Raw genomic sequence first — 26852 nt, 5'->3', positions numbered from 1 at the left:
GCAATTATGCATCCCAAAGCCCAGTGTCCCCTGTACGCCTCAGAGAGAGACAGGGACAAAGATTACAACTGAAACCAGAAGAGCCCCAAATTGAACAAGGACCATCTCCCCCCTTTTCTCATTGACTGACTCACTTTTACATGTGAAAACACCTCTCACATGTTGCACTATCTTCAGCAAACCACTACAACCTCCCGTGAGGTGGAGACTGGCTCACACTGATGGTGTGCACCCTCACAGTGTGCACCCTCACAGTGTGCACCCTCACAGTGTGCACCCTCACAGAGGGCAGGTGATCCATCAGACCATTTAAGCTCCTCAGTCTACTGCATAAGGCCAAAACTTACTGTGGAGGGGACACTGAGCTTTAGAGGTCAAAATGAATGTTGGACAATTGGTCTGGCAAAAACAAAGTATTAACCCTTCCATACTGTTCATTTCTTAAGCTTTCACAGTATGGTCCAGGTGAAATTTGGTCCAGACCAAGAATTCCCTTACAGTAAGTGTCTATACCAAATAAATAGACTGTCCCACTTGAATAAATATATGTAATATATAAATATAATGTTTGAGAGAGCAGGAAGAACATATTTCTGTAAGTTTTACAACACTTGTTTTTTTTTAAGAAAAAACATCTGTTATCACACAGTATCATGTTCTGTTTTATAAAACACATAAAAACATAAAAGACAATATGATGAAGATATTCACTGCATTTGGAAATGACATGCGTATTCTGGAACTGTTGGAATTTATAATATAACCATTTTTATCCTCTGCAGCTATTATGCTTATTTCAAACTAGTCAATGCATTCAAAGCAGTGGTATATAAAAGTATAACATTTTAAAATATTTTAATTTTTGTGTATTTTGGCAAAATTTTGGAAAAGTCATCAAATTTCAGTATCAAAGAATGATGTTTAGTGTATGTTTACCACTGATGAATGTCAAAACGGGTCGCCCCTCCCCCCTGACTCTCCCTTTTAGTCCTCGAAGGTTTGAAATGCAGTTGCAGGTCGGAGTTTAGATCTTTGACATGTGTTCGTGTTGTCGTACCTCGAACCACGAGCCTGGCCGTGGTCTTGAGCTCCTCCACACAGAACATGAAGCTGCCCGTGTCGTCCACGCTCAGGTGAGTGATGGTCAGACTGTGCACCAGGCCCTTGCAGCTCATCCTGAAGTGAGTGCTGGCTTTGAGCTTAGTCCCGTTTCGGAACCAGGTCCCAGGCAGATCCGGGTGGGAAAGGTGCACCTCGAAGGACGCCGTCTCCCGCTCCGTGGTCCTTATATCGGACAGACCCTTTGTTATGGAGATTCGACGAGCTGCAGGAGGAAAGGAGGTTTAAGTTTAGGAATGAAAACCAGACTGATACACGCCATATTTTACAGACACTCTACCTGATCTTTACTGTTTCATTTTGCAGTGGTTAATCTTCAATCAGAGCATCTGAATTATTCACCATGATGAGTTTATAAGTGCTTTTCACAACTTTCAGTGACCACAGGAGTTTTGCCAGCATGGGAATATTAAAAACAACAAGCATGCTAACTATGCACTTCCTGGTTCTTGGACAATAAAACACTTTAGAATTAGATGCAGACAGCACACAGAGGACTTATTTTAACCTCAAAAGCTGCAAGACACATTTTCATTTTTCCCCCATCAACCAAAAACATGAACCACAGGTCAAATCCTCCAGCTGAGGTACTCCTGACCAAGAGTAGCGAGTGTGATGTCACCCACAGCGTTCAGCTCCACTAAAATGAAGCTCGTGATTCTAATGGTTATAGGAGCAAACACACACGCTCTCACACACACACACACACACACACACACACACACACACACACACACATACATGAATGGTCAGGTAATCTTGATTTGTTCAGTATTATCATTATTATTACTGTGGTTATTATGAAATTAGTGTTAATGATGAGTTCTGTTAACCTGATTCATCACACGCTTTCACTTTGTGGAAACTGTCTGACCTCGCAGCACTCATTAGGATTCATTCGCTCGATGGTAGGCGGGTACTTTTTTTAATCTACACTCAGTGGTGTCCAAGTAACTGCCGGAACAACAGCAAACAAAGCAGAGAGTGAACATGTCTGTCAGTGATCATCGTTTCTATGAGATGAACTTGCGAATTAAAGGTGCAATAAAAAATGTGAAGTTTGTATTTGACAAAGGAAGTCCAAAGGAGGATGGTGTCTGCACTCTGCTATCACAACTCGGGTTGGTTCTGCTCTTTGCTGATTGGCTGGTGCACACTCTACAACTTCTTGCAAAGCATCTAATTAATTAATTAATCAATCAATCACTGCATTTATATAGCACCTTTCAAGATACCCAAAATGCTTTACAATTCATGATTAATTCACTCAACACTCAGTGGTGGTTAACTACTACTGTAGCCACAGCTGCCCTGGGGCAGTGAGGCTACAGTAGTAGTTCCTCACTGCCACTACCATCACTCACGCACACACCACTTTCATACTAGGCCATGTGGGTGAAGTGTCTTGCCTAAGGACACAACGATTTTTGCCACTGGCGCCCCCTGTGGCACCTGGAATTCCCAGTGGTCTCCCTTCCAAGTTCTACCCAGGCCCAGCCTGCTTAGCTTCTGAGATCTGACAGGATCAGGCTTTGACAAGCTGGTATGGCCACAAGTGTCTTGTGTATTCTGGTTCCTGATCTAGTCGCAGGAGAGAAATGAGCTTGAGCAGAGGCACTAGGTGACACCAGCCTGGCTAGAGTTCTGTGTGGCCATTTAACATTTTTAAGTAAATAACATAGAAATTTATATTTTTTATAATATTTTTAAAGTTTGTGTCGGTGCAGCGTTGAGTAAGCTCCATATTAGGAAAAGGATTATTTTAAAGGACAAAATAGCAAAATAAAAACACCAGGATCGTGTAGAGTGGGTTAATATGGAGACCAAAATGATGAGGCTCACAGCAGCAGGTACAGACAGAGAGACGACAGTATTCCAATGTAGGTCCATGGGAGACAAGGGTCAGGACGAACCGGAAGAGCCGCATGAGAACCTCCTGTCTGGAACACGGCGACTATCGTGTTATGTCCCTTTATATACACAGTCTATGCTCCTGACAGGGACACTGCCGGGTGGGTCAAATGCAGAGGACTCATTTCCCTATGGGGACAAAAAAGTGTCCCTGTCTCCTCTCCCCCTCCTCTCTCTCATTCCCCTCCCTTTCTCTATCTCTCCCTATCTCCTTTCTGTCACTTTCTTGGTAGCTGGTATACATCTGTATCCTCTTTCTCTCTTCCGGTCAAACTCCCTCCCTCTCTCCGTCCCCCCTCTCTCTCTCTCTTGGCCGATGGTATTCCTCTGTCTCCTCTCTCATTCCGTCTATATTTACTCTGGCCTTGTTGAGAGCTTGTTGTCATCGGGTCTCCAAAATAAACATCTTTTTTTTCCCCGCTGGCCGCTGTCTGTGTGTAAGTGTGTATGCGTGTGTGTGTGCTGATAAAACTCAAATATGCCGTGGTAAATCCAGGACTTCATTTATTAAAAGACTGTTTGAGGCTCGGCGCGTTGGTATTGTTTTATGGACTAGAGGCTCATCTCTGAACTGGACTCAGATCAAACCGCTCAGAGTCACGTGCAGGTTCTGTTTCTCCTCTTGTGTTTGGTAATCCAGATATGAAATGTTTTCGGTAACTGAAATATGAAACGTTTTATACATTAAAGGTCCGATATTACACAAAACTGACTCCTGTGAGGTTTATGCCGTGTTATAGTGTTGTTATCTCCTCAAAAACATACCATAAGTTTCATTCCAAAAAAGTAATAGTAGGAGTAATCCTTTATTATTAGTCTATCTACATCTCTGAAACTCAAAATGCCCTATTCCACCTTGTGATGTCATGGATAGGTAGATGTCATGTTCAGGACAGATTGGATATTCCAGGGCTGAAATCATTCAAATGATTCTAGTGAAGGTGTACGAAGTTACATTTTTTAAACTTTTGAGCTCATTTTTCAAGTTTAGTGGAGTATTTCCTGTATCACCATATCATGACATCACAAGTGTACAGATCTTAGCCAGACAAAAGAAAAGAAAGGTTTTGAAACAGGAGTGAAAGAGGCTATTTTTGTGAGGAAAGACGATCTATCTTTGAATCGAAATGAAGGGTTCAGACCTCATCTCTCTCCTATTTACAACTCCATCCACAGACCTACATCAAAACAATGACAACAACAACAACAACAACAGCAAAAACAATAGTGATTGCCTGTATGCTCAGAGGTGTGAAAGCTCCCATCAGGGGCCTGAATGATTCTGTGAATATGACTCAGGCTCAGTCCCACCTAGATCAGTTCAGACTGAGTTAACAAAAAGAAACTGTAAATAAGTAGGTGTGTTAGGCTATGTTCAGACTGCAGGGCTTAATGCTCAATTTTTTATGTGAAATCCGATGTTTTTGCGAGGTCGTTCACATTTCCAGTTAATTGTGACTTGTATGTGAACTTCAGTGTGAACTTTAAACACCCCAAAAATGTCCCACATGTGCACTGGAGGACATGATGACATCACACACAGCGAGTGTGCTCACTGTTTACGGAAGCAAATTAAACATGCATCAAGCCCCTGGAGGTTTTAAAGCTGCTGTTGTACCAGAGCCAGAACATGTACAGATGATTTGTTTCAAGGAGGAGATTGAGAAGGAGAAAAACTAGGTTTTTGGTCGTGGTGTTTTGTGGGGCAGTGGCAGCAACGTCCGGAGAAAAGAACATGTGAGTGCAGAGTCACAGAGTGGAGGGATTGATCTGTGCTTCACTGCTTCACTCACACAGAGTCACACAGTTTTCATCTGACGAGAACAACATTTGTGTACATTTGTGAGTGCCTACTTGTACCACTGTTGTGGACAAAACACATCTTCAGCGGCCTATTTCAGCGAGTAAACACATGCAGCCTCATGTCAAAAGATCAGATATGCATGGGTTTTGGGAGCACATATCCAAGTGGCCTGGTTTACATTTGATTTGATTTTACATTTGTCATTAAAAGATCAGATACAGGAGCATAGGGGAAAAAATCAGATTTGGGTCACTTCAGGCTGCAGTCTAAACATAGCCTTAGTTTCAGAGTAGTTTCAGTGCAGTTAGCTCCTCTTGTCAGGCAGATATAAGGAAGTGTCCACCAGCATCTGACCAGAACTGAAGAAGCAGTTTGGATGAGCTGAGAAATGTATTTGACCAAAAACTTTTTTTGATAAAATATTGATAACTGATCATTTTACTGTGGATCCTAGCTGAATTACACAGACATGTGTGAATGAAACAAAAGTCCAGGTATGTAATAGATTTGAGAGCTTGTGCCACGCCTTTTTATTAGTCGACTAATCAATTAACAGCACATGTTTTTAGTCCACTGAGAATTTCTTAAGTCTACTACAGTTTTACTTCTTTGTCTGTCCTGTACACACATGTTCTTAGCGTGTTGTTTACTGCTGTATCATTAGTGTGTTGTGTGTTCTTGGTGTGTCATGTACACACATGTTCTTAGAGTGTTGTGTGTTCTTGGCATGTTGTGTGTTCTTGGCATGTTGTGTGTTCTTGGCATGTTGTGTGTTGTTGACGTGTTGCGTGTTGTTGGCGTGTCCTGTACACACATGTTCTTAGTGCGTTGTGTGTTGCATGTTGTTGGTGTGTTTTTGGCGTGTTGTGTGTTCTCAGTGTGTTGCGTGTTATTTGTTGTGTTGTGTGTTGTTGGCATGTCCTGTACACATGCTCTTAATGTGTTGTGCATTGCTGTCGTGTCGTGTACTCACGTGTGACGGTGAGCTGGGCTTGGGTGCGGTCGTGCAGAGTCTCACAGCTGTACTTCCCGCTGTCGGACAGAGCCAGGCGCTGGACCCTGAGGCTGTGTGTGCGACCCCGCTTCAGGAGGCTGTACTTGGGCCCGGCGTGGAGCAGGACCCCCTGTCTCATCCACTGCACCTCCCCCGAGTCCTCGCTCACCTCCACCTCCAGAAGAGCCTCCCCGAACTCCTCTGCTGACACCGCCGACATCTGACGCGTGAACACCACCTGCGGCTCTGGGAAACAGTCAAATAAGACAACATATCAGTTTAGATCTCTGGGAAATCCATGCAACTTCTAATATTTTGAGGGCTTCTCACCAGTCAAAAGATACACTACTGTTCAAAAGTTTTAGAAAAGTCTTCCAGTTATTTATTGCAATTCAAGTGCAAGTCCAATGAAGAGCTTGAAATGGTACAAAGGTAAAAACTGAACAGACAGAGGTAAAAAAAAAAAAAAGAAAGATAAAAGATCAAAACACAAGTCCAAGCTCTGCCAAAACTACCTCAGGAAAAGCTCTTATATCTGCCAAAGGTGGTCACACACATCAATCAAACGTTTAGAAAACGTTTTGGTCAACAAGTGGAAAAAGCTTGGCGGCAGTGTACATTTAAAGGGCCTGTATTATGCAATTTTCTAATCTATGGGCCCGGTCAAGCAGAAGTAAACATCAAGGCCAAAAATTCAAGTTAATGCATCTGATATAAAAATGTATTGAACAGATACATATGTACTCTAGTTTATGAAACTGTTGACCTTTTTTTCTGTTCCATTTTTGGTTCTAAAGTTCCATATGTTTTAAACAGACCATGTATGAAACATGGAACAAAAATTATTTCCCAAATTTCAAAGACCTGCAAATCATGTCAATAAATGGATGTATTTCATCATATCTTGTGTTATTCCATCTTTGAACTGTTGATGAAGGTACATGATTTTTCAAAAAAATGTATTTAAAATTATAAAAATTTGCTTGAAAGGACTGACATATTGACATACTGACATATATCACAATTTTCCCTCCGTTACTTTTCGCTCCGTTACCATGACCTTTCTTAATAAAAAATCTCATGACTCAAAAAGTAAGAGGTTTTTCAACCTAATCTTGTACCATATGGTAGAAAACTATATGAAGCAAATATTCAAACCAGTTTGTTAAGGATATGGAAGTGAGAACCAAGAGTTATCACTGTTTGGATTTATTGCCCAAAAAGTGCTGTATATTTCATTCCCTCCGTTACCGACATGAGTTTTTAAATTTTTTGTCAACAACTTGAAAGAATATCACAGGTTTAACTTATTACTAGTATTAACTCTTTCCTACATTCTGATACTTTACTTATTTCAATAGTCCCTCTAGTTTCTGAATAAGAGACATTTGAATGTCAAAAATCTGCCCCTGTTTCCCTCCGTTACTGCTTGACTGGACCCCTAAGTTATAATTTAACTTCTTAGGTTCTTTTTAAAGACAATGCAGTAAAGTGTGTTTACATTGTTGACATGTTTCGGCTGCTGCATCTTCAGAACTGTCCCCGGTGTTGGTGGTGACGTGTCGTATATCAGCTGTTGTTACTTCCTGTAGGCGGGGTCAGCCTGATGGACCTGGCAGGTCGCTCAGACTGACCACGCCTCCCGTCGCCCGGTGTCTCTGGAGGAGGGTGTCCCAGGTGTGTGGAAGGAGGAACGCTCCGTCATCACGGTTAATGCTGTCTGTGCCTCTGTGACGGAGCAGGCTCGTCCCTAAGAACGCCGTCCTGGGGGAGAGCACGTGAAGATGCGCGCGCCCGTTTCGTAGTTATTGCGCACCGCTCGCCGTACCAGTTCCTACCAAAATCACTGTTTTACAATAAAATTCTCCCAACATCTCCTGCGTGTCTTTCCGCGACTAAGGATGCACACTTGGAAGCGCTTATTCAATTAATCTAAAGCACGCCAATCCAGACATTCACTTACCCTCGCGCCGCCGCCTTCGCCCTCCTTCCGTGGTGTGTACTGGCAAACCCGGACACATCCGCGCTGGGAGTTTAACCGGTCGTTGCGTGGGTTCCGGGAATCAGGTGTGCAACAACTAATTTGCATGGGCAATTAAATGTATTGTCTGTCTCTCAGACGTTGTATTTAAGACCTGTTCATTCTGGGCGCAAGCTATTACGGGTATATAACCATCGTGCTATAAAACATAGGCCGTTTGATGGTAGAAACGGCGAAATCATGATTATTGGGGGGAATTATGCAATGTGGGAGGGGCAAACCGGGAATATAAAGGTGCGCTCTCCAGCTCTGTGAGCAGTTGCGACCAGGTTACGGTGGAGGTAACTTATGTGGAGTGAGCCAGAGCGAACGAGCGACCGAGAGCGTGAGTGAGAGAGAAACTTTGCCGGACTTAAAGGGGAAGTCCACCACAAACTTTTGTCATTTTTGTTTTTCACACCACCACTGTAAATATTTTTCCACTCACGTTTGGCACCTTTTGCACTGTTGGAGAGCACAATAAATCACCAAAAAGCATTTCCTGCCTAAGCCTGAGTTTTTTTGGAAGAACCCCACCACAGCCTCGTTTCCTGATTTCAGTGTCCTCCTTGATCCAGCGTTTGAACTTGTTGTTTTCTGATCCAATGACCCGAGCCCCGACCTGATCCAGAATGTGGTTGTTTCTTTTACAGTGTCTGATATGGCGGATTTTAGGTTTTAATGTTCTGCTTTGTCTTTTTGTGTTCTGGTGAGTCTCCCTGATGTTTCCTTTTCACATTCCTTTTGGTGTTCGGGAGTGGTCAGCCTGATGGAGCTGGCAGGTCACTCAGACTGACCACGCCTACAGGAAGTAACAACAGCTGATATACGACACGTCACCACCAACACCGGGGACAGTTCTGAAGATGCAGCAGCAGAAACATGTCAACAAGGTAAATACACTTTACTGCATTGTCTTTAAAAAGAACCCAAGAAGTTCATGTATATAAGAAGACAAAAGGAACATCATTGGCTCTATGTTATAATGTTGTTTCCTCATCACAAATATACCTGGAATTTGTGATTTGTTTTACATACATGTTAAACACACAAACATTGCATATTTGGGCTGTGTTCTTCTCTCAAACAGAAAACACTCTGTACCACTTTGTGATGTCATGTGGAAATACAGGAAGTGATCGAAACTTCATACACTTTCACTAGAATCATTTGGATAGTTTCAGCCCTGGAATTTCCAATCTCTACTGAACAAAAGCTAAACGAAGCTGTGACATGAAAACTAGTTTATTTTGGTTTTGGAGAGAAATAATGAAGAAAACTGTTGTTTTTTCGTTTTCTTATTTTTGGTTTTATATTAAAAAACGAATGAACAAATGAGACACGGATTTCCCACAGTATGGCATTAAACTTCAATATCTTGCAGTTATTAAAATTACCATTGTTTTGATTGCTTAAAAATACATAGAGAAACCAACGACCACCACCAAGGACTACCCCCATTTTTTATATAAATTGCGATAAAAATCAGTCTTCTGGATCAGATCTGGATCAGCGTTTGGAATATGAAAGAGGATCCCATTGTCCATCCCTGAGTCAAATTTCATGGGGTTTGGTCAATAATTAACCGAGATATTGAGAAACTAAATTTTTGGCCCCATTTACCACAATGTTAACTAAAATTTCAAAGTGATTCAGAATCCAGGATTTCTTCCGGATCACCCCCAAAATTAAACCAATTCTTCCTTTTCACATTTCCAACAAATCCTGAAAATTTCATCAAAATCGGTCCATAACCTTTTGAGTTATGTTGCTAAAAGACAAACAAACAAACAAACAAACAAACAGACAAACGGCGGCAAAAACATAACCTCCTTGGCGGAGGTAATAATAATGTTTTCAGTATTGACACAGTATCCAACTTTGTTCCTAGTGGTCTTATTATTATTTTTTTATTTGGGTGTCAGTTTGACCCTGCTAAAGAAGTTCTGTCTCACCTTGCACCTGCAGCTCGGCGGTGGACACCTGCCCCTCCGCGTTGGCACTAACCCTGCCGCAGTCCTGCAGTCTGCACCTGTCGAGGCGCAGAGTGTGACAGGTGCCGTTCTGTGTCGCTGCGGCGCGGTCACTCGGAGGCACGCGTCCGTTAATCTGCCACACGAGGGCGACATCCTCCGGAGACACCACACATTTAAACACGGCGTCTTCCCCCTCCCTCACGGTGACGCTCCGCAGGCCTGCGATGAACTCCACCACACGAGGCGCTAGAGAGGGACAGGGCAGAACACTTTCAAATGAAGCAACAGTTTCAAATGAAGAAAACTATTTAGAACCAGGTTTCAGGTGACATCAGTATAATAATATTTGATACAGACAGGAGCAAATAAAATGTTGTTCCAATTCTAGAGATTAATCAGTCACAGAAATGATCAGATTCCACATTTGTGCCTTACATTTGTGCAAATTTGTTGCTCTTTTAACATGGAAAACTCACAGTAAACAGGTAAATGTCTTTGTTTAAAAGTTTAGACAAATGTTGCCTCCTCAAAAACAGACCTGGAGTTGTGTTTTGTGTCTTTAGCTATTCCAGATCTGAAATTATCCAAATGATTCAAGTTAAGGTATAAAAAACCCAGTGGAGCACTTCCTGTATTACTACTTAATGATGTTTTCAGTTTGGGAGAAGAACTCAATATGCAGGATTTATGTGTTAAACATGTTTGAATGAAAAGAAACAGAAAACACACACCAAAATTCTTGTAGAGGTGCAAATGCAAGTAGCAGTAAGACAAAAGTGAAAAAACGCACAGCACACTCACATGGCCGATGTCCAAAAGCTTTTATATTTTCAAAATAACATTTCTGCAAAAAAAGCCTTCATCAGATATTTTTTTTTTTTTTGCTTTGGACCACATTTTTCTTGCTTTGGTCCAAAGCCAGATGAAGGCTTTTTTTGTCGAAATGTTATTTTGAAAATAAAAAAAGCTTTTGGACATCGGCCATCTGAGTGTGCTGTGCGTTTTTTTCAAACATGTTTAAATGAAACAAAACACAAGTCCAGGTCTGTTTCTGATGAGGCAACATTATAACAGAGATCTGAAAATAATGTAACACAAGCCCTTTAAAGACATGAGATAAAGACGATAAATCTGTGGTCCTGATCCCTAATAAAATACATATCGTGTTTTTTCAGACTATAAGGTGCACCGGATTATAAGGCACAATATCAAAAATGTTGAATTCTCTTGTCTATTTTCATACACAAGGTGCACCGGATTATAAATTGCATTAAGTGAAACAAATGGACGACACTTGAGACTTGAAACTTTTTAATTTCCTACGAGGATGACTCAAATACAGGTTGAGTAATAAAGTGTTTAATGCAGCTTTGAGCACATTTATTTACGTTTTACAGAAACTACACTTGAACTGCATGGCTCATTTGCTTAAACTATAAGCGATAAAAAAAGCAAGGTCAGTATGCTCGACCAGACTATAAGACTACATGTAAGACTATATATAAGGTGTATTATAAGGCGCACTTTCGATTTTTGGGAAAATAAAGGAATTTTAAGTACGCCTTATAGTCTGAAAACTACGGCATTTCCCTCACCCTGCACAGTGACGGTGGCTGTGGTCCTGTCGTCCGTAGATGCACACGTGTACTCTCCTCCGTCTTCTTCTGAAACCTGGTGAACGGTGAAGCTCCTCTCTCGCCCCAGCGCTCGGATGGTGAACCTGCGGCACAGCGCCACCTCCTGGCCGTCCTTCAGCCACTGCACGTCTCCTTTGGCCTTGTTCACCTCACACTGGAGCGTCAGGCTGTGTCCCTTCAGGGCCACCGTACTCTGCAGCGGGCGCACAAACTTCACCTTCATCTCTGTGAGAGGGATGAGACAAGGGTGTCGTGTGAGTCCATCACTTTTAAATTATTCTATTATTATCCTTCTGTTATTGTACTTAAATCATCCTTTCAGGTGAAGGGGTGAAATCTCAGAGCAAGAGGACCATAAAAAGGTTAGTGCTGATAGTTTGGTCTGGAGAAATGAAAGTGCTCTGGTTTCCACAGTAACATGTTAGCTTCTATTGCTATGTTCTATGTTTTATTTTATGGTGTAAGGTGAGATATGGCCATCTCTTCTGCTAACATTTTAACTATCCCAAAACATTTTTCTAACCAAAATCTTCATTCAACTCAACATAATTTAACCAAACTCTAACCTTAACCACTATCCTAACTTAAAACTTAAAAATAACCCTGTTCTTAAATCCATCACTTTGACTGACTAATCACAGACCAAATACCATCACTCCCAACATTCTAGCATTAATTGAATTCATTAATTACCCATTAGATTTTATATAGCGCCTTTCAACATTTTCATGTACAGTCGTCCCTCACTATATCGTGGTTCACCTTTCATGGTCTCGCTGTTTCACTGATTTTTTCTTTTTTTTTTCTTTTTGTGCAATTTTGCATGCCTTTTTACAGTGTATGAATGCGCATTGCCTTCCTCCCGCTGTGTCCTGATTGGCTAAGAGACTCCTGTCTCCTGTACAGTACACCAAATGTACATAAATGTTGGATCTGTATCAGTGTGGTTCTGAAGTGCTGTATGTTTGCAAGTTTTCTCCCCGACAAAACCCACAATGTCGACAAAATGTTCTGCACCGACAAAGGCTCCTGCGGTCGCACCTAAAAGGAAGAGGAAGAATGTAACCATCAGACATTTCTGGACACGCTGAAGGAAGGAAGAAGTTATGACCTGCAGCAGAATCCTGCAACGGGTCAGGCAAAGAGTTGCTGAAACCAGGACTCAAGAGTGAGAACCGCAAGCCCGCGCAGAGTGATTGGGCAACAGCTGCGCTTACCTCTGTGAGGTGCGGAGCTGAGCCGGTCTTTTCTCCTGTGGTCACCTTTGACCTCGTCCCGATTGTGAGTCCTGTTTCAGTTCTTGTTCAGTTCTGGTTTAGTCCTGTTTTAGTCCTAGTTCAGTCCTGGTTTAGTCCTCCTCTTCAGTCCTGGAATCAGTCCTAGGTTAGTCCTGGTTTAGTCTTGATTCAGTGCATGATGTATACAGCACTAAAGTTTGATATAATCTTGAGTTAACTCAGCTCTGTGCTGTAGGGCTCCATTATGGAATAAAGGAATTTTCGGTTCGTTACATAAAGAACGAAGATAACACGACAGCAGCTAGAAGTTTTAAGAAAGATGTAAAAAGGGTTGTAACTGTCCTGTCTGAGAAAAGTGTTTAAAGTGTGTGGTGAGGAGTTTTACAGACTTAAAACTTCGCAGATTTCACCTATCGTGGGTTATTTTTTAGAAAGTAACTCCCACGATAAACGGGGGACCACTGTACAGCAATAAAACCAGCTGTAATTTAATAAATGCTAGATACATATATTTAACACCATACTGTGGAACATTTTAAGCAATGCAATAGCATCATCATCGAGACAAGTATGTAGTAGTATGTAGTATGTAGTAGTGTGTCACGATACTAAAATAAACTTGATTTCGACACAAAGGAATGGACTTGATACTCAATACCGATTCCAAAACTGCAATGTTAATAGAAGGTAGTTTTCGACATTAAACGGTAGAACTTTCTGTTCTATTCCCATGTGTGTTATATGTGTGTAATGGTCAGTGGTGCAGTAGGTTCATGTTGGTCCATGTGTGTGTACTAGTCTATGTGCTCTGACACTTGTTCTGATACAGTTCAAGAACATTCTAAACACATTCAGGAAAGGTTCTGCTCTGTCCTGTGAATAGGACATTTTAGTATCGATACCAGTTCATCTACATTCAATACTAGTTTAATATCAATTCCTATCTGACATTTGATACTTTTGACAACCCTAGTAGGTAATGTACCTTGTGCCAGAAACGTTACACATTGCAACTTTATCACTTTACAGTAAACACATTGAAACTGAGACTGAACTGTGCTCAATTTCAGTGTAAAACCCAGGACCAAACCAGGACCAAACATGGACTAATCTTGGTTTAGTCCTGAGCTAATCTCTGTTTTATTGACTGGTTTAGTCTAGCTCTGGTTCTGACGTAGGCTTAAATCCGCACATTTCGGAGGTACTTTGTGATACTGCGTCAGGGCGTATTCTGCAGCTATCACAGTGGATCTGAGCTTTCTGCCAAATGGAAACATATCGAGGGGTGCCAGGTTGGAGCTGCCAGGTTGGAGCTGCCAGGTCATCTGCGTTGCCAGATAAGCGCAGTGTCCCGGTCAGATTTCTCCAGTCGATCCAGAGTCTGAATCCGAGTGGCAGCCACAGCATCTGACCCTGATCCCAGAGGACATTTTGTAACAGCAGGTTCTACTCGAGAATCACGGAGCCATTTTTACTGGGAAATTGTGGCTCAGTTAAGGCCCTAGAATTGATTTTCCCCAGTGTATGTGAGTCAAAGTCTGTCCATGTATTCATTGTTGTGAATAATTAGGATTCTCTGAATACATAATTTAACTGAGGAATAACTTTGAATTTCTGCAAAACGTTTAAAATGAACTAGGTCTGTTTTTTTAATGATGTTAAAACAGTAACAATCAGGTGCAGCGCCTTTAACTGTATTATTGTAAGGTTACTTTTCTGTCTTAAAATACCATATTCAGATTTAAGAGTCTTAAATTTAATATCACTCACTTCATTACGTTGGTTGAAACAGAAAGGATCTTGGTCAGTGTTGTTCCCTATGGTCCTTTAGCTGCTGCAACAAAACTATATTTTGATTTTTTTGTTAATGCCAGATTGATGTGTAACACTCTGACTTGAGCTCTACACATTTATCTACTGGTCGAAGCATCATAACAGATGAAAAAGAACTCAGACTTTAGTTAAATCCTGTTGAGAGAAAAGCACAGACATCTTTCCCTCCACAAATGCACAAAGAGCTTCCCTCTGCACGTTTTTCACAAACAAAATAGTCTGTATGACTGTGAAAATAGGCTCGTGTACACCTGTCTGCATCACCATGTTTGTTTGGGTTCACTTGGGCATTTCACCTCTGTCCCTGCTCAAACCACAATGCTGTGATGAGATTTGTCTGAGCCACTGCTGATCTGTGTTCAGTAACAACAAAGGATGTCAGGCCAGACGGATTCTTTTGAGTTTATAAATGTACAAATATGACAAGAATTCATCCAGGCAGGTTACTTCTGCCATGCCCTGTTCACAATTAGTGTCTCATTTAAAGTTTAATTTAAATAGAATTTGGATACTTGAACTCCACTTGAGGCACCTATCTAAATCTAAATCTAAATCTAAATCCAAATCCAAATCCAAATCTAAATCTAAATCTAAATCCAAATCCAAATCCAAATCTATCTAAAGGGTGAGATTGACAGGTGGATCAGTGTAGCGTTTACAGTGATGCTACTGCTGTATCGACTGTATTGTGGTGAAGAGGGAGCTGAAAAGCTCTTGATTTACCGTCAAGCTACGTTCCTCCCCTTACCTATGGTCATGAGCTCTGGGTAATGACCAAAAGGATGAGATCATGGATACAAGTGGTTGAAATAAATTTCCTCTCCAGGGTGGCTGGGTGCTCCCTTAGAGAGAGGGTGAGGAGCTCAGAGTAGAGCTGAGGTGCGTCAGGCATCTGTTCTGGATGCCTCTTGGACATCTCTCTCGGGAGGTGTTCTGGGCATGTCCCACTGGAAAGAGGCCCTGGGGAAGGCCCAGGACACGGGGGGGGGGACGGGACTATGTCTCTTGGTTGGCCTGTGAATGCCTCAGGGTCCCCCCGGAGAGGCTGGAGGAAGTGTTCGGGATGAAGGAAGTCTGGGACTCCCTGCTTAGACTGCTGCCCCCACCACCCGGCCCCGGATAAGCGGAAGAAAATGGATGGATGGATAACATTTAGATATCACTTACCTTTATTTTATCCTAGAATTAAAGCTTCCACTCATTATTACATTGGCCGAACTGCCCCTGTATTGTTACATATCACCACTAGATGCTAGCACCTCTCTTGACAGAAGAAGACCAGAGGGCACAACTGAGGCTGAACAAAGGCCAGGAGAGGGGAGGGGCCAGATGAAGGGAGTGGACAGGTGATGAGGGATCAGGTGAGCAGAGAGTTTAGTGTCTATGTATGTGTTACCAGTTCAGAGTTGGAAGATACGACCTGCATCACTGTCACATTTCTTCCGTCTTGGGGCCTTACCTTTTACCACCAGACTGAAGCCCATCTGGTCGGTGGTTGCGTCGCACACGTACTCCCCAGAGTCGCTGAGCTGCAGTGGGCTTAGGGTCAGTCTCTGCTCTGCTCCACAGCTGGAAATGTGGATGTTCTCTGCGTTCAGGAGCTGTCCGTCCTTCAGCCAGCGCACAGCCTGCCCCCGACCCAGCTCACGAGTCAGCTCTGCGGACAGGGTGACGCTCTCGCCCTCGTACACCGTGAGAGAAGAGGGGAGCACGGGTTTGTTTATGAACGAGGCAGGAGGCTCTGGGGGGGAGAAGGTACTTATGAGAATATCATCAAGTCACATAGTACAGTCATTTTGTTCTTGATGAATAAGTAGGAAGGTCAGAATGCATAAGAACCACGGCAAACAGTTTAAAATGAACACATTCTACAACTAGTTTTTCACCTTTTTAAAACAGTAAAAATCAGGTGCCTTTAAATCACTAAAGAAATGTCTAACAAACAAAACAAATCAGGTAAGTTAAAAGGTGCAATGTGTAACTTTTCTGGTTGAGGATCTGTCAAATGCTTTTCTCCTTGAGATGGTCTTGCTTTGTCTGGAATGTTTCATCACGGACACCAAAGCAGACCAAGTTACTGGGTTACTGATCTGTGGAAAGGCCACCCCGCTCACAATCAGAATGCCTGTTTAATTATTTTTGAGCTATAAAACCAACTGTAATTGAATAAATGTAATGTAGGACTGTTTGTCACACTGTGGAACATTCTAGGCAGAGCAATGACATCGCCATAGAAACGAGCAGGTGACGGACCCCCAACCCAAAAAGTTACATACAGTAATGCACCTTCAAAGGGCCCTTATTACTATTCTCTGATCTATGTTCTAATGTTGTTTCCTCCTCACAAACAGACCTGGAATTGTGTTTTATTTCATTCATACATGTTAACACACAAACCTTGCACATTTAGTTCTTCTCTCAAACAGGAAACTGTTTGTGATGTCATGTGGTAATACAGGAAATTCTACACTGTCTTTTTAAACGTCATACACCTTCACTAAAATCATTTGGATTATTTAAGCCCTGGAACTGTAGTCAGGTTGGCACCATCTAGTGCCTCCACTCATTTAATTTCTCTCCAGCGACTAGATCAGGAATTGGACTACATCGGACTACGGTTTGCAAGAACCCTGGAAGTGCACGTTCGGGCACCAGCCAATCAGCGAAGAGCCAGATCTTCTGTGTTGGCAACGATTCCCGAGATCAAAGATTTAAAGCCGGAACAAAGAGAATGTTTGGTGAATTTTATCAAGGGGAAAGACGTTATTGTCCTTCTTCCTATGGGATTTGGGAAAAGCTTAATATACCAGTTAGTCCCGTTGCCATTACATGCATCACGACCAAATAGCAGTGATTGGTTAAATAAAAAAAGTACCCGCCTACTGTTGAGCGAATTCTCAAGCTAGAAGATCAAATCAGGAATTGCCCATCTTTATTGAATTTAAGGTAAAAGGAGCTGTTAACAACCACTTCATGACATCACAAGATGGAACAGAGAATTTTGAGCTTTGAAGACTAATAATGCAGGATTATCTAAACATGTGCAAATGAAACAAAACACAACTCCAGGTCTGTTTTTGATGAGTTAACAACATAATAACATGGCTTAAAGTTCACAAGAGTCCATTTTGTGTAATGCAGGACCTTTAAATATCTTGTTGACACTGACCCTGCACTTGGACAATGGTGATCATCTTGTCGTCCGTGGCGTCGCAGGTGTACTCTCCACTGTCTGATTCCTGCAGGTTCATCAAGACCAGCTTCCTCAGAACATCACCGCTCTGGATGGTCACTCTCTCATCTGGGCTCAGCTCCTCTCCGTCCTTCAGCCATCGCACCTCAGCGTTGGCCCGAGAAACCTCACACTCCAACACCAGATCCTCCCCACACAACAGCAGGTGGCGCTCTGGAGTACCTGAGTTTCCCATGATCTGGACTGGAGGCTCTACAGGCACAAGTCATGCAGCTGTCAATCAATATGTTCTGACCAAGCCCCCAGGTTCCAAAATGGCCGTCCATTCAAGTCAATGGGCTGAGCTCAATGGCGCATGATCCCAGCTTAGCCTAGCATGGCTAGGTACTTCCGGTGGCTGTGGGCCGACCGAGCATGTGCAGTAGTGTCTTTTCTCCCACGGGCACACGCGAATGCATGCGACCACACGCACGGAGCGCGGGATCGTGTATCACGTGATCGCTTTGACCAATCAGAGCGAGAGGAACTAGAGCGGAGCAGTGTGTAGCCGAAGCTAACGATTATAAAGCGTTTTTTTAAGACAACTCAAGGATTTTGAGCGAGAAAAAGTTTATGATCTAAAAATAGGTAAAAATCGCCAACAAATCCGATAATTTTGAAAGCTGTAGGTCCCTGTCAGCCGAACACGAGCAGTTTGTGATTATATTGCGCTCTATGATAAAAATCTTGTCTCAGCCCACGGGACTTTTTCTGCTGAAGTTCCAGTGAGTGACCACTACATCAACTGGAGGCAGCTACAAGCTAGCAATACTGTATCCAGTTATTTTAATAGATCCATGGTTCTGACTGCCTACTCCATGACCACTGCTCTTTTTTAGATAGATGCAGTAGGAGCAAAAAGTGCTCATGTAAGAGTAAAGTTACAAGAAATTATCAAGGGTAAAAAACATGTCTAGAGACTACAACTCAAGTAAGACTACCTTAAAGAGTAACATCTGATTTATAATTGACAGTTGATATAATTTGAAGGACAAAACATTACTTCAAGCACAAAATCTGATATTTTCAAAAGCCAGACACAAAAATGAGACAAACTAAATTGTATCTAAAACACAATTGTTCAAATAATTTCATATTGTGGACATAATGTTTTTGTCACTTGTAGACTAAAGGCCTATTTATATATCATAAGAACATAAGAATTTTGTTCTTGCACCCAGGGCCAGCTCCTGTTGGGCAGGTCTTGTGGCTTGTCCTTGACACCTCAGTTGAGCAGAACTTTGTTCAGCAGTTCTGCAGCACTGTCTGACATCTTCACTGATTGGTTATTTATGTGGGCGTGGTTTATCTGCTTCCTGGCCGGTGCCAGTGGTTTTCAGTCACCGCTGGAGGAAATGGTGAGAAAATACAAACATCTGTACGACATGACGCTCAATGACTATAAAGATGCCAAAAGGCAAGAAATTCATGGAGGGACATCGCCGACATTTTAGGCTCGGAAAGAAAATCAGTTGTAAAAGGCAAACGGCAAGTCACCAAAACAAAAAAGAAAAAAAGGAGCGATCAGGCTGGAGAATGAAAAGGACAGTCCAGCAGAACGTCTTTTGAAGTATGGAATGTCAGAGCTCAAACGAATTTTGTTCTTGTTCTTGAGGTGATAAGAAGAAGAACAGAGTACTTATGTTTTTATGAAGTATGAACAGGCCTTTACTCACAGTGGGAAGAGGAAGCACAACTTTTACTAAAATATTACTCAATTAGGAGTAAAAGTGTGTGGCTAAAGCATTTCTGACAGATACTGATTGCAGCAAGAAGAATCCACAAGCCCTGTGCAAAACCAGGACTAAACCATGTCCAAAGCACTCTAAAAGATAATGTAGTCTTGGTTTAGTCTCCAGGACTAAACCAGGACTAAACCAGACCTAAACCATGTCTAATAGCTAATGGATATTTACGACTACAGACGATGCACACACAGAGTTGCATTAAACCAGGATTAAATCTGTCATGTCTAAATAAAATGTAACTCAGGACTAAATCAGGACTATATCAGGTCTAAACCAGATCTATAACATGTTAAAGTTGGGTGAGTCCAGGTTTGATTTATTTTTGCGTTGCTAGCTGTACCTCTAACAGTGCTTCAGCAGTGTGTACCTTTGACAGTGATGTAGAAGACCATGTTGTCATCCCCAGCGTCACAGCTGTACTCTCCAGAGTCCTGCAGCTCTGCGTTCAGAACCACCAGAGACCTGAACACGCCCTGCTCCTCTGCACAGTACCGATCGCTCTCCTCCAGGGGGAACCCGTCTTTGCTCCATGTGACAGCGGCGTTGGCCCTCGACAGCTCACACACTAGAATGATGTCATCCTCCAGCACAAACGTCTTCTCTGTGCGGCCCTCAGGTTTACCCACAATCCTCACTGGAGGCTCTGCACACAGATGACAGATTACAGATTACAGCAGTAATATTAAGGTAGACTTTATTGTCACTTGCCTTGCCAAGACACTTGTGTTGCATGAATTGGGTGTAGCTGGTGGGACGGGGCAATAGCACAGTCTGCCCCAGGGCAGCTGTGCTTACAATAGTAATTTACCACCTCAGAGAAAAGGCGCTGTATGAATCAACTGGATTATTATTTTTTTAATTATTAAAGAACATTTTCTGGACACCATACAGAAAATGGTCCCATAGGGTGTGGGCATCCTTTTGTGTCTTCTCCTACAAAGGCTTTTCTAGCTTCAACATTTTACAGTTTTACAAGATTTTACTGCCACAATCCAGCACCAGCCTAAATGTGATGACTGCATCATAGAATCATGTAGAAATGGAAAGTGTTTTCACAGATGAGTAAAGAGCAAAGGACCCAAAACTGATCCCATCGGAACACCACCGTACCCTCTTAAGCCCTGTTAGCACAGTATTAGTCTTACCTTACAATAATTAAAAGCATTTGTCGTTGCTGTTTGTGTGAATCCATTTTCCACAATCAAAAAGTGAAGAACGCAAAAAACTGCAGTAAAGACATGGCCCCATTGTTGTGGCCGCTGAAAACCAAGCAGCACGGAGGCTCTTTGAAAAAGTGTGGGATCTTTTGGTGCAAGGTTTGGATTGAGGGGTTTTGTCAGAGGAGTGGATTAAAAAAGTGAGAGGTTCAGAGAAGTTTCATAAGAAATATGACAACAGAAAAAAACAAATAAAAATTTTACAGACGTCCCTGGATAAAACAATTCATGTGGGAATTTGGCGTTAAGGTCATTCCTAATCCCATTTACAGACAAACTAGACATCAAAGTCCTATAATGTTTAATACAGATCATAGCAGCTAAAATTTATATTGTTAAATATTGTAGTATATTTTTATTGTATTCTGTGAGTTCTTGGTGTAGTCCCTAAGAAACAGAAATGGTCAGATTCAACATTTGAATTTACAATGCCATTCTCCCATCTGGGAGAATGGCATTGTGACACTCTAGAATCTGAAAACCAAACATACCCTTGATGGTGACGGTGAAGTCCATGAGGTCGTCTTTGGCGTCACACACGTATTGCCCCGCTTCCTCCTCAGACAGAGCGTGGATGGTCAGCTGTCTCATCACGCCCTCCTCCAGGATCGAGATGTTCTTTGAGTCCTCCACCTCGTCTCCGTTCCTCTTCCAGGTCACCTCGGCGTTCGGCCTGGACACCTCACACTCCAGGACCACCTCCTCACCGGCCGCACACTCCACTTTACTTGCCGACTTACGCGGTCGGACGAAGCGCACTGGAGGCTCTGAGGGAATTTTAGGGTAGATAGTATGCAACAATTAAGAAAAACATTTAACCACAATTTCACTATAATAATTTTCTTAGTTCTTAAAAAGATTACAGTCAGTGAAGTCAAGCTTAAATGCAGTATTTTCCTCCTCCAGATGTCACTACTGCAATAACCTTCTGTATAGGGATCCATCTTTTTTAGTTCCAATACCAATTCCGATACTATAGTTTTAAATATCTGCCCATACCCGATATATGATACTAGTGCAGAGACTGAAAACAACATTTATTTCCTTCAAATTAAAGTATAATAAGATAAAACTGATCCTAATATATTATGTAGTTGTTACTGGTCCTACCAATAACTGCACACAGCACCACCTCACTCTTCTCATCATCTCCTTACTCCCCTCATCAAATCAAAGCATCTCCACACTGTCCTCATCAGAACAAAGCACTGGACCTTGGGGGACAGAGTTTTCGTTGGCGTCGCCCTCTGAAACTCATTACAGCACTTGAAATCTCCACAAAAAGCACCCCTGTTCAACCTGCCTACCTGTCATTTCCTATTTGTTTGTAAAGCGAGTGCCCAAGCTCTATGTAAGTCCGATGCATTATTATTTTATTATTATTTTCCATTGTCTCAGAACACCTTTGACCTTCTTCTGGTGTGAACATGGTTCAGTCTTTTTTGAAGTTTAGATATTGGGGGAGCGGCAGTGGCTCAGGTGGTAGCCGTGGTCCATCCATCCATCCATTTTCTTCTGCTTATCTGGGGCATCAGTCTAAGCAGGGACTTCCCAGACTTCCTTCACCCCAGACACGTCCCCCACCTCCTCCAAGCTGTGGTCTTATAACTTAAAGTTGGTTGAAATCATACTATAGTATAGCTAGCTCATACTGCCTGTGGTGTGGTGGATACCTCTGCCTTTATTTAGACTTGTATTCTAATTTGGATGCACACATTTTAGTTAATATAAGTCTGAATTATTAACTTACACTTATTCTTTTTTTTTTTTTTTTTTTTAAGTGACCAGATGGAGGAGCACTATTTAGTTAGTTTTACTAGGTTAGTTTGTCTAGTTTGTTTAAGGTCACTTTATTATCAAAAAGAGAGCACTTCTGGATTCACCATCTTAAAACTCTTACTCCTCATGGACTGAATTTGGAGTTTGATTTAAGATGTTTTTTGTGATAGACCTAAACTATTTCTGTATTTTATAAAATGTTTTTTTATGTAAACTGTTGTTTCTTGTTGTAGAATGGGCTGAACTCACTGGGTGACCTCACTTTGGGACCTCCCATTCATTGAGCGGGTATATGGGCACCTGGGCTGGCAACCAGTTTGTGTGCTGTGGTCCAAGACAAGAAAAAAAATAAAAATCTGATGAAGGCTTTTTTTGCCGAAACGTTATTTTGTTCATAAAAAAGTATTTGGACATCGGCCAACCGAGTGTGCTATGCATTTTTTCACCCTGATAAGGTCACTTTATTATCACTTATTATCAGTGTTAGGAGTAACGTGTTATAAAAGCAACAAATTACAGTAATGCATTACTTTTTGCTGTAACGCAGTAATGTAAGGCATTATAGGGGAAAAAATAGTAATATTTTACTTGGTACAAATGTGAGTAACGTGCGTTACAATGTTTTTTTAACCTGGATTGAAGTGGTGGATTTTTCTTCATACAAATTCACTAAAATCACCTCGATAGCAGCGGAGAAACGCCGGAGATGCGCCCTCGTAGACCATCAGGTAACCGCGGGCGAAAGGACTGACAAAGAACTCCACGCTGTTTAGACCTGGTTTAGACCTGGGTCAGTTCTGGTTTAGACCTGGTTTACACTCGTCCCTCCCTCTATTTTGCATGCCCTTTTTCTTTACATTGTATGAATGCGTATTGCGTTCCTCCCGCTGCGTCCTGACTGGCCAAGGGACTCCTGTCTCCTGTACAGTACAGTACAGAATGTGTTCAGCTGCCAAATTTAAATACATGTTCAATCTGTATCAGTGTGATTCTGAAGTGCTTGTACGGTTGCAAGTTTTCTCCCCGACGAAACCCACAACGTCGACGAAACGTTCTGCACCGACAAAGTCTCCTGCGCTCGCACCCAAAAGGCAGAGGAAGATGCTAACATCACACAAAAAGTTGGACTTCTGGACACACTGAAGGAAGGTAGAAGTTACCCTACTAGCATCAGGATCCGCAGCGGATCCGCTTTCGGTCCGCCAAATCCGCCCCACAGTCCGTCCGCTTTGCGGATCCGCTGCGTATTTGTTCCGTATTCGCTTTCTGACTGTTGCTAACCCTAACCCTTGGATGGCCTGCTGTTACAGAGAGAATCTGCGGTTAAATCATCTTAGATCCGCACTGTGAACGTACTTTTAACACAACACTTTTGTTTTTTGACACAATGATTTGTACTATTAATGCGCGGATCCGCGGGTAACCCGGTTCGGATTCGCTGCGCGGACGCGCCACTGACTCATGAGCCGTTATCAGAACCTGAGAGAAAGAAACAACATCCACCTGTTGTCCGTGGATTTCACTGTAAGTAATAGTTTAAAAGTTAATTGTATTAGTCATCATTAATGTACATAACGTTAACGTTATATTGTGGTGTGTTTACATGTGTGACTCTGTGTGTTTTATCAGTTTTGACAAGTGCAGTAGGAAAGTTAGCGACAGGAGCAGCTAACGTGATGAAGACGATGTGAGGTCAGGAGTCAGGATAACTCCATCTCTTGAGGTAGATCCCAGTCTAAATACTATTTTTATATAACGCTACTTATATTCTTGTATATTTTTACGATCAAAGAATTGTAATTCTGCTCCGTGATCATTGGTCATGTCTAACGGGCTCGGTTCTGGCTGGATGCCGCTCTCGGCGCTCTGCCTTCGGCTGTGGAGCGACGGTGACACCGGTGTCTGATCTGGTTGTGTTTTTAACCAGAGATAATTATTATTTGTGTAGACTAGAGTGTTGACTGTTGAGTTGAGACTAAAGTGCAGTCATGTCAGTGCCTTAATACAATAATTTAACGCAACGTGCCATAATACAATAACGTAACGTAATAAAAAGCACAACTTTTAACAACAGCTAACGTTAGCTAACCAACCAAAACTTATGTTGTTTTTCCCCAGATGACATCAGGACCCTGTCCTTCTGCTGAGTGTCTCCATCAGGAGCCCGGCACGCTGATCAGAAGTAAGTACTTTTAATGATTTTTGTGACAGTGAAGATTTAGTTTGGAGTCAGATCTGACTTTGTCTCTAACTTTCTGTTATGGGACTTGAGACGGTGCTTCAGACTTTCAGTGAGAGATGTTGACATGAACACTAATGTGTCACATCTATATTACACTGATATTGACTATGAACACCATCATAAATTTGATTATTATATTTTTAAATGTTGTGGTAAAAGTAAATGTAGTAGAGTATTGTGTATTAACAGCAGTGAAATATGTCTCATGTTCATACTCAGGCTTATACTAAAACAAAAGAGTTCAGTTTTACTGCGCTAAAGTATTTCCTATGAGTTAAATAATGTTTTTCATCTCTGTTTCAGAATATACTATGGTTAATAAGAAGATGGACAGAACAGCATGATAAAGACCCTCTGGAGGTAAATACTGCACTTGGATTAAACACTGGGGCCTGAATGATCCAAAACTGATATTTGTGTTTCTCTTATTTGATGTTTTACAGAATTCCTCTGCTGGGCCAAGTTCCAAAAATGTAGAGACAGACCCTCTGTAAGTTTACTGTATTATCCTACTTTTATTCACTTTCATAACTAAACATATGCACATTATAATCACACCTGTTGTGCATATTGTTTCTTTCAGAACCTGCTGTGGTGGAGTTTAAAGACTGACCCTCTGTAAGTGCATAGATTTCTCCAATCAAGTATTCACCTTTCATATTCACATCACACAGCCACTGTCATGACTTACAATGTTCTTCACAAACCTGAACTCTAACTCCTTACAAGAATAAGAGGTGTAATGGGGTGTTTAATACACACTGGTGTCATTTCAGATGCTGTGAGAAAGGGGAAGTCCAGAGCTGGACACTGACAGACTGGATCTTCACCAGTAGGACTGAAGAGGAGCCAGACTCACTACACCTCTGCCTCAAAACCTCTGCCTCAAAACCTCTGCCTCAAAACCTCTGCCTCAGACTGAAGCTAAAGACAGAGGCTCTGAAGCTCCCACACTGCACACTCTATAAGAACAACCATCCGTCTAATTGTACTGTGGTGGTAAACACAAGTTAAGTTTGAGTTTGAACAGTATGGTATGGCTACACTCTGTCTCATCTGTCCAGGCTTTTACTCATATAGCTTATATTTGTTTTTTGCCAAAAACTTTGCTTAACTTGAACTATTTTTAGTAAAAACTGTAAATTGTCATTTTCATATTAAGAATGAAGCATTGGTTAACTCAAAGGGTATATATAAGTCCTATAACATTAATAATGATTATTCATGTCCTAAGATTTCTAATTAATGATTTAAATAAATATTGTTTACAATGTAAAAAAAAAAAAAAAAAAAGTTTCTTTTTTTCTTAACTAATGAGATTTACTTTAAACTTTGAAATTGTTTAAGTTTATGTTTTTAAATTTAAGCCTTTATATTCCTAGTTTTAATACTTGCTGTAAAAGTTTTATGTACAATTACAATGCAAATGCTGCTGGTGTGTATTTAGGTCAGTAGGAAGTGGATCAGTATTAAATCTGAAGCATATTTAGGCTCCTAACGACACAATAAACAGATCCGCGGCAGATCCGCGGCAGATAACCCCGGTTCTGAAAGCGGATCCAAAACGGGTCCTGGGCGGATCCGCGAGATACGCAGCGGATCAGCCGCGCCTCCGCCGCGGATCCGGGCTTATTTTGACGGATCGCGGCGGAGGCGCGGCTGATCCGCTGCGTATCGCGCGGCGGATCCGTTGCTGATCCGCGGCGATGTGCAAGTGAACTCCGCCGCGAATCTCCGGGCGGATCCGCCGCGTATCCGCCGCGGATATTTTTTGCTATGTGGGTACGCGCTGTAACAGACTCTTGCACCGGCTCGGGAACCTGCAAATAGTTGCTGAAATCAGGGCCGCGAGCCCGAGCAGCAGGGTCCATAAAGAGCGATCGGGTGACAGCCGCTCTTACCTCCGTGAGGTGTGGAGCAGAGCTGCTCCTTTCTCCTGCGGTCTCCTTTGAGCCCGTCCCCACAGTGAGTCCTGTTTTAGTCCTAGTTCAGTTCTGGTTTAGTCCTAGTTCACCTCTGGTTTAGTTCTGGTTTAGACCTGGTTTAGTCCTGGTTCAGTCCATATACAGTGCAAAAGTTATTTTGGTGAGTGTAACTTAAAG

At 42.1% G+C, this 26852-nt stretch overlaps 1 protein-coding gene, 2 long non-coding RNA genes and 1 pseudogene across 3 annotated transcripts in view; 2 read left to right on the top strand and 2 right to left on the bottom strand.

Moving 5' to 3' along the window:
• LOC110162715 (obscurin-like protein 1) overlaps positions 1–26852 on the bottom strand; it is a 74280-nt gene that overhangs the window by 11831 nt on the left and 35597 nt on the right. Inside the window, exons 10-15 of the mRNA XM_055162243.1 lie at positions 21221–21496; positions 19880–20155; positions 17702–17977; positions 9804–10070; positions 5808–6074; positions 1058–1324 (exon numbers count right to left, since the gene is read on the bottom strand). Coding sequence (XP_055018218.1) covers positions 1058–1324; positions 5808–6074; positions 9804–10070; positions 17702–17977; positions 19880–20155; positions 21221–21496 — 1629 coding nt within the window. The remainder of the gene's footprint in view (positions 1–1057; positions 1325–5807; positions 6075–9803; positions 10071–17701; positions 17978–19879; positions 20156–21220; positions 21497–26852) is intronic.
• LOC129409027 (5S ribosomal RNA) lies at positions 2560–2676 on the bottom strand (annotated as a pseudogene).
• Positions 23663–25110, top strand: LOC129411568 (uncharacterized). Its single transcript, XR_008633368.1, has 4 exons — positions 23663–24032; positions 24138–24231; positions 24627–24690; positions 25054–25110. It is a non-coding gene; the product is annotated as an uncharacterized LOC129411568 (long non-coding RNA).
• On the top strand, positions 25198–26026 carry LOC129411574 (uncharacterized). Its single transcript, XR_008633378.1, has 3 exons — positions 25198–25240; positions 25334–25368; positions 25527–26026. It is a non-coding gene; the product is annotated as an uncharacterized LOC129411574 (long non-coding RNA).

The sequence above is a fragment of the Boleophthalmus pectinirostris genome, unplaced genomic scaffold, assembly GCF_026225935.1.
Source record: "Boleophthalmus pectinirostris isolate CB_2022bp ecotype Guang Dong unplaced genomic scaffold, ASM2622593v1 HiC_scaffold_1, whole genome shotgun sequence".
NCBI lineage: Eukaryota > Metazoa > Chordata > Actinopteri > Gobiiformes > Gobiidae > Boleophthalmus > Boleophthalmus pectinirostris.
Note: the sequence above shows the minus strand (reverse complement) of the source record. Positions and strands in the feature narration are given on the sequence as shown.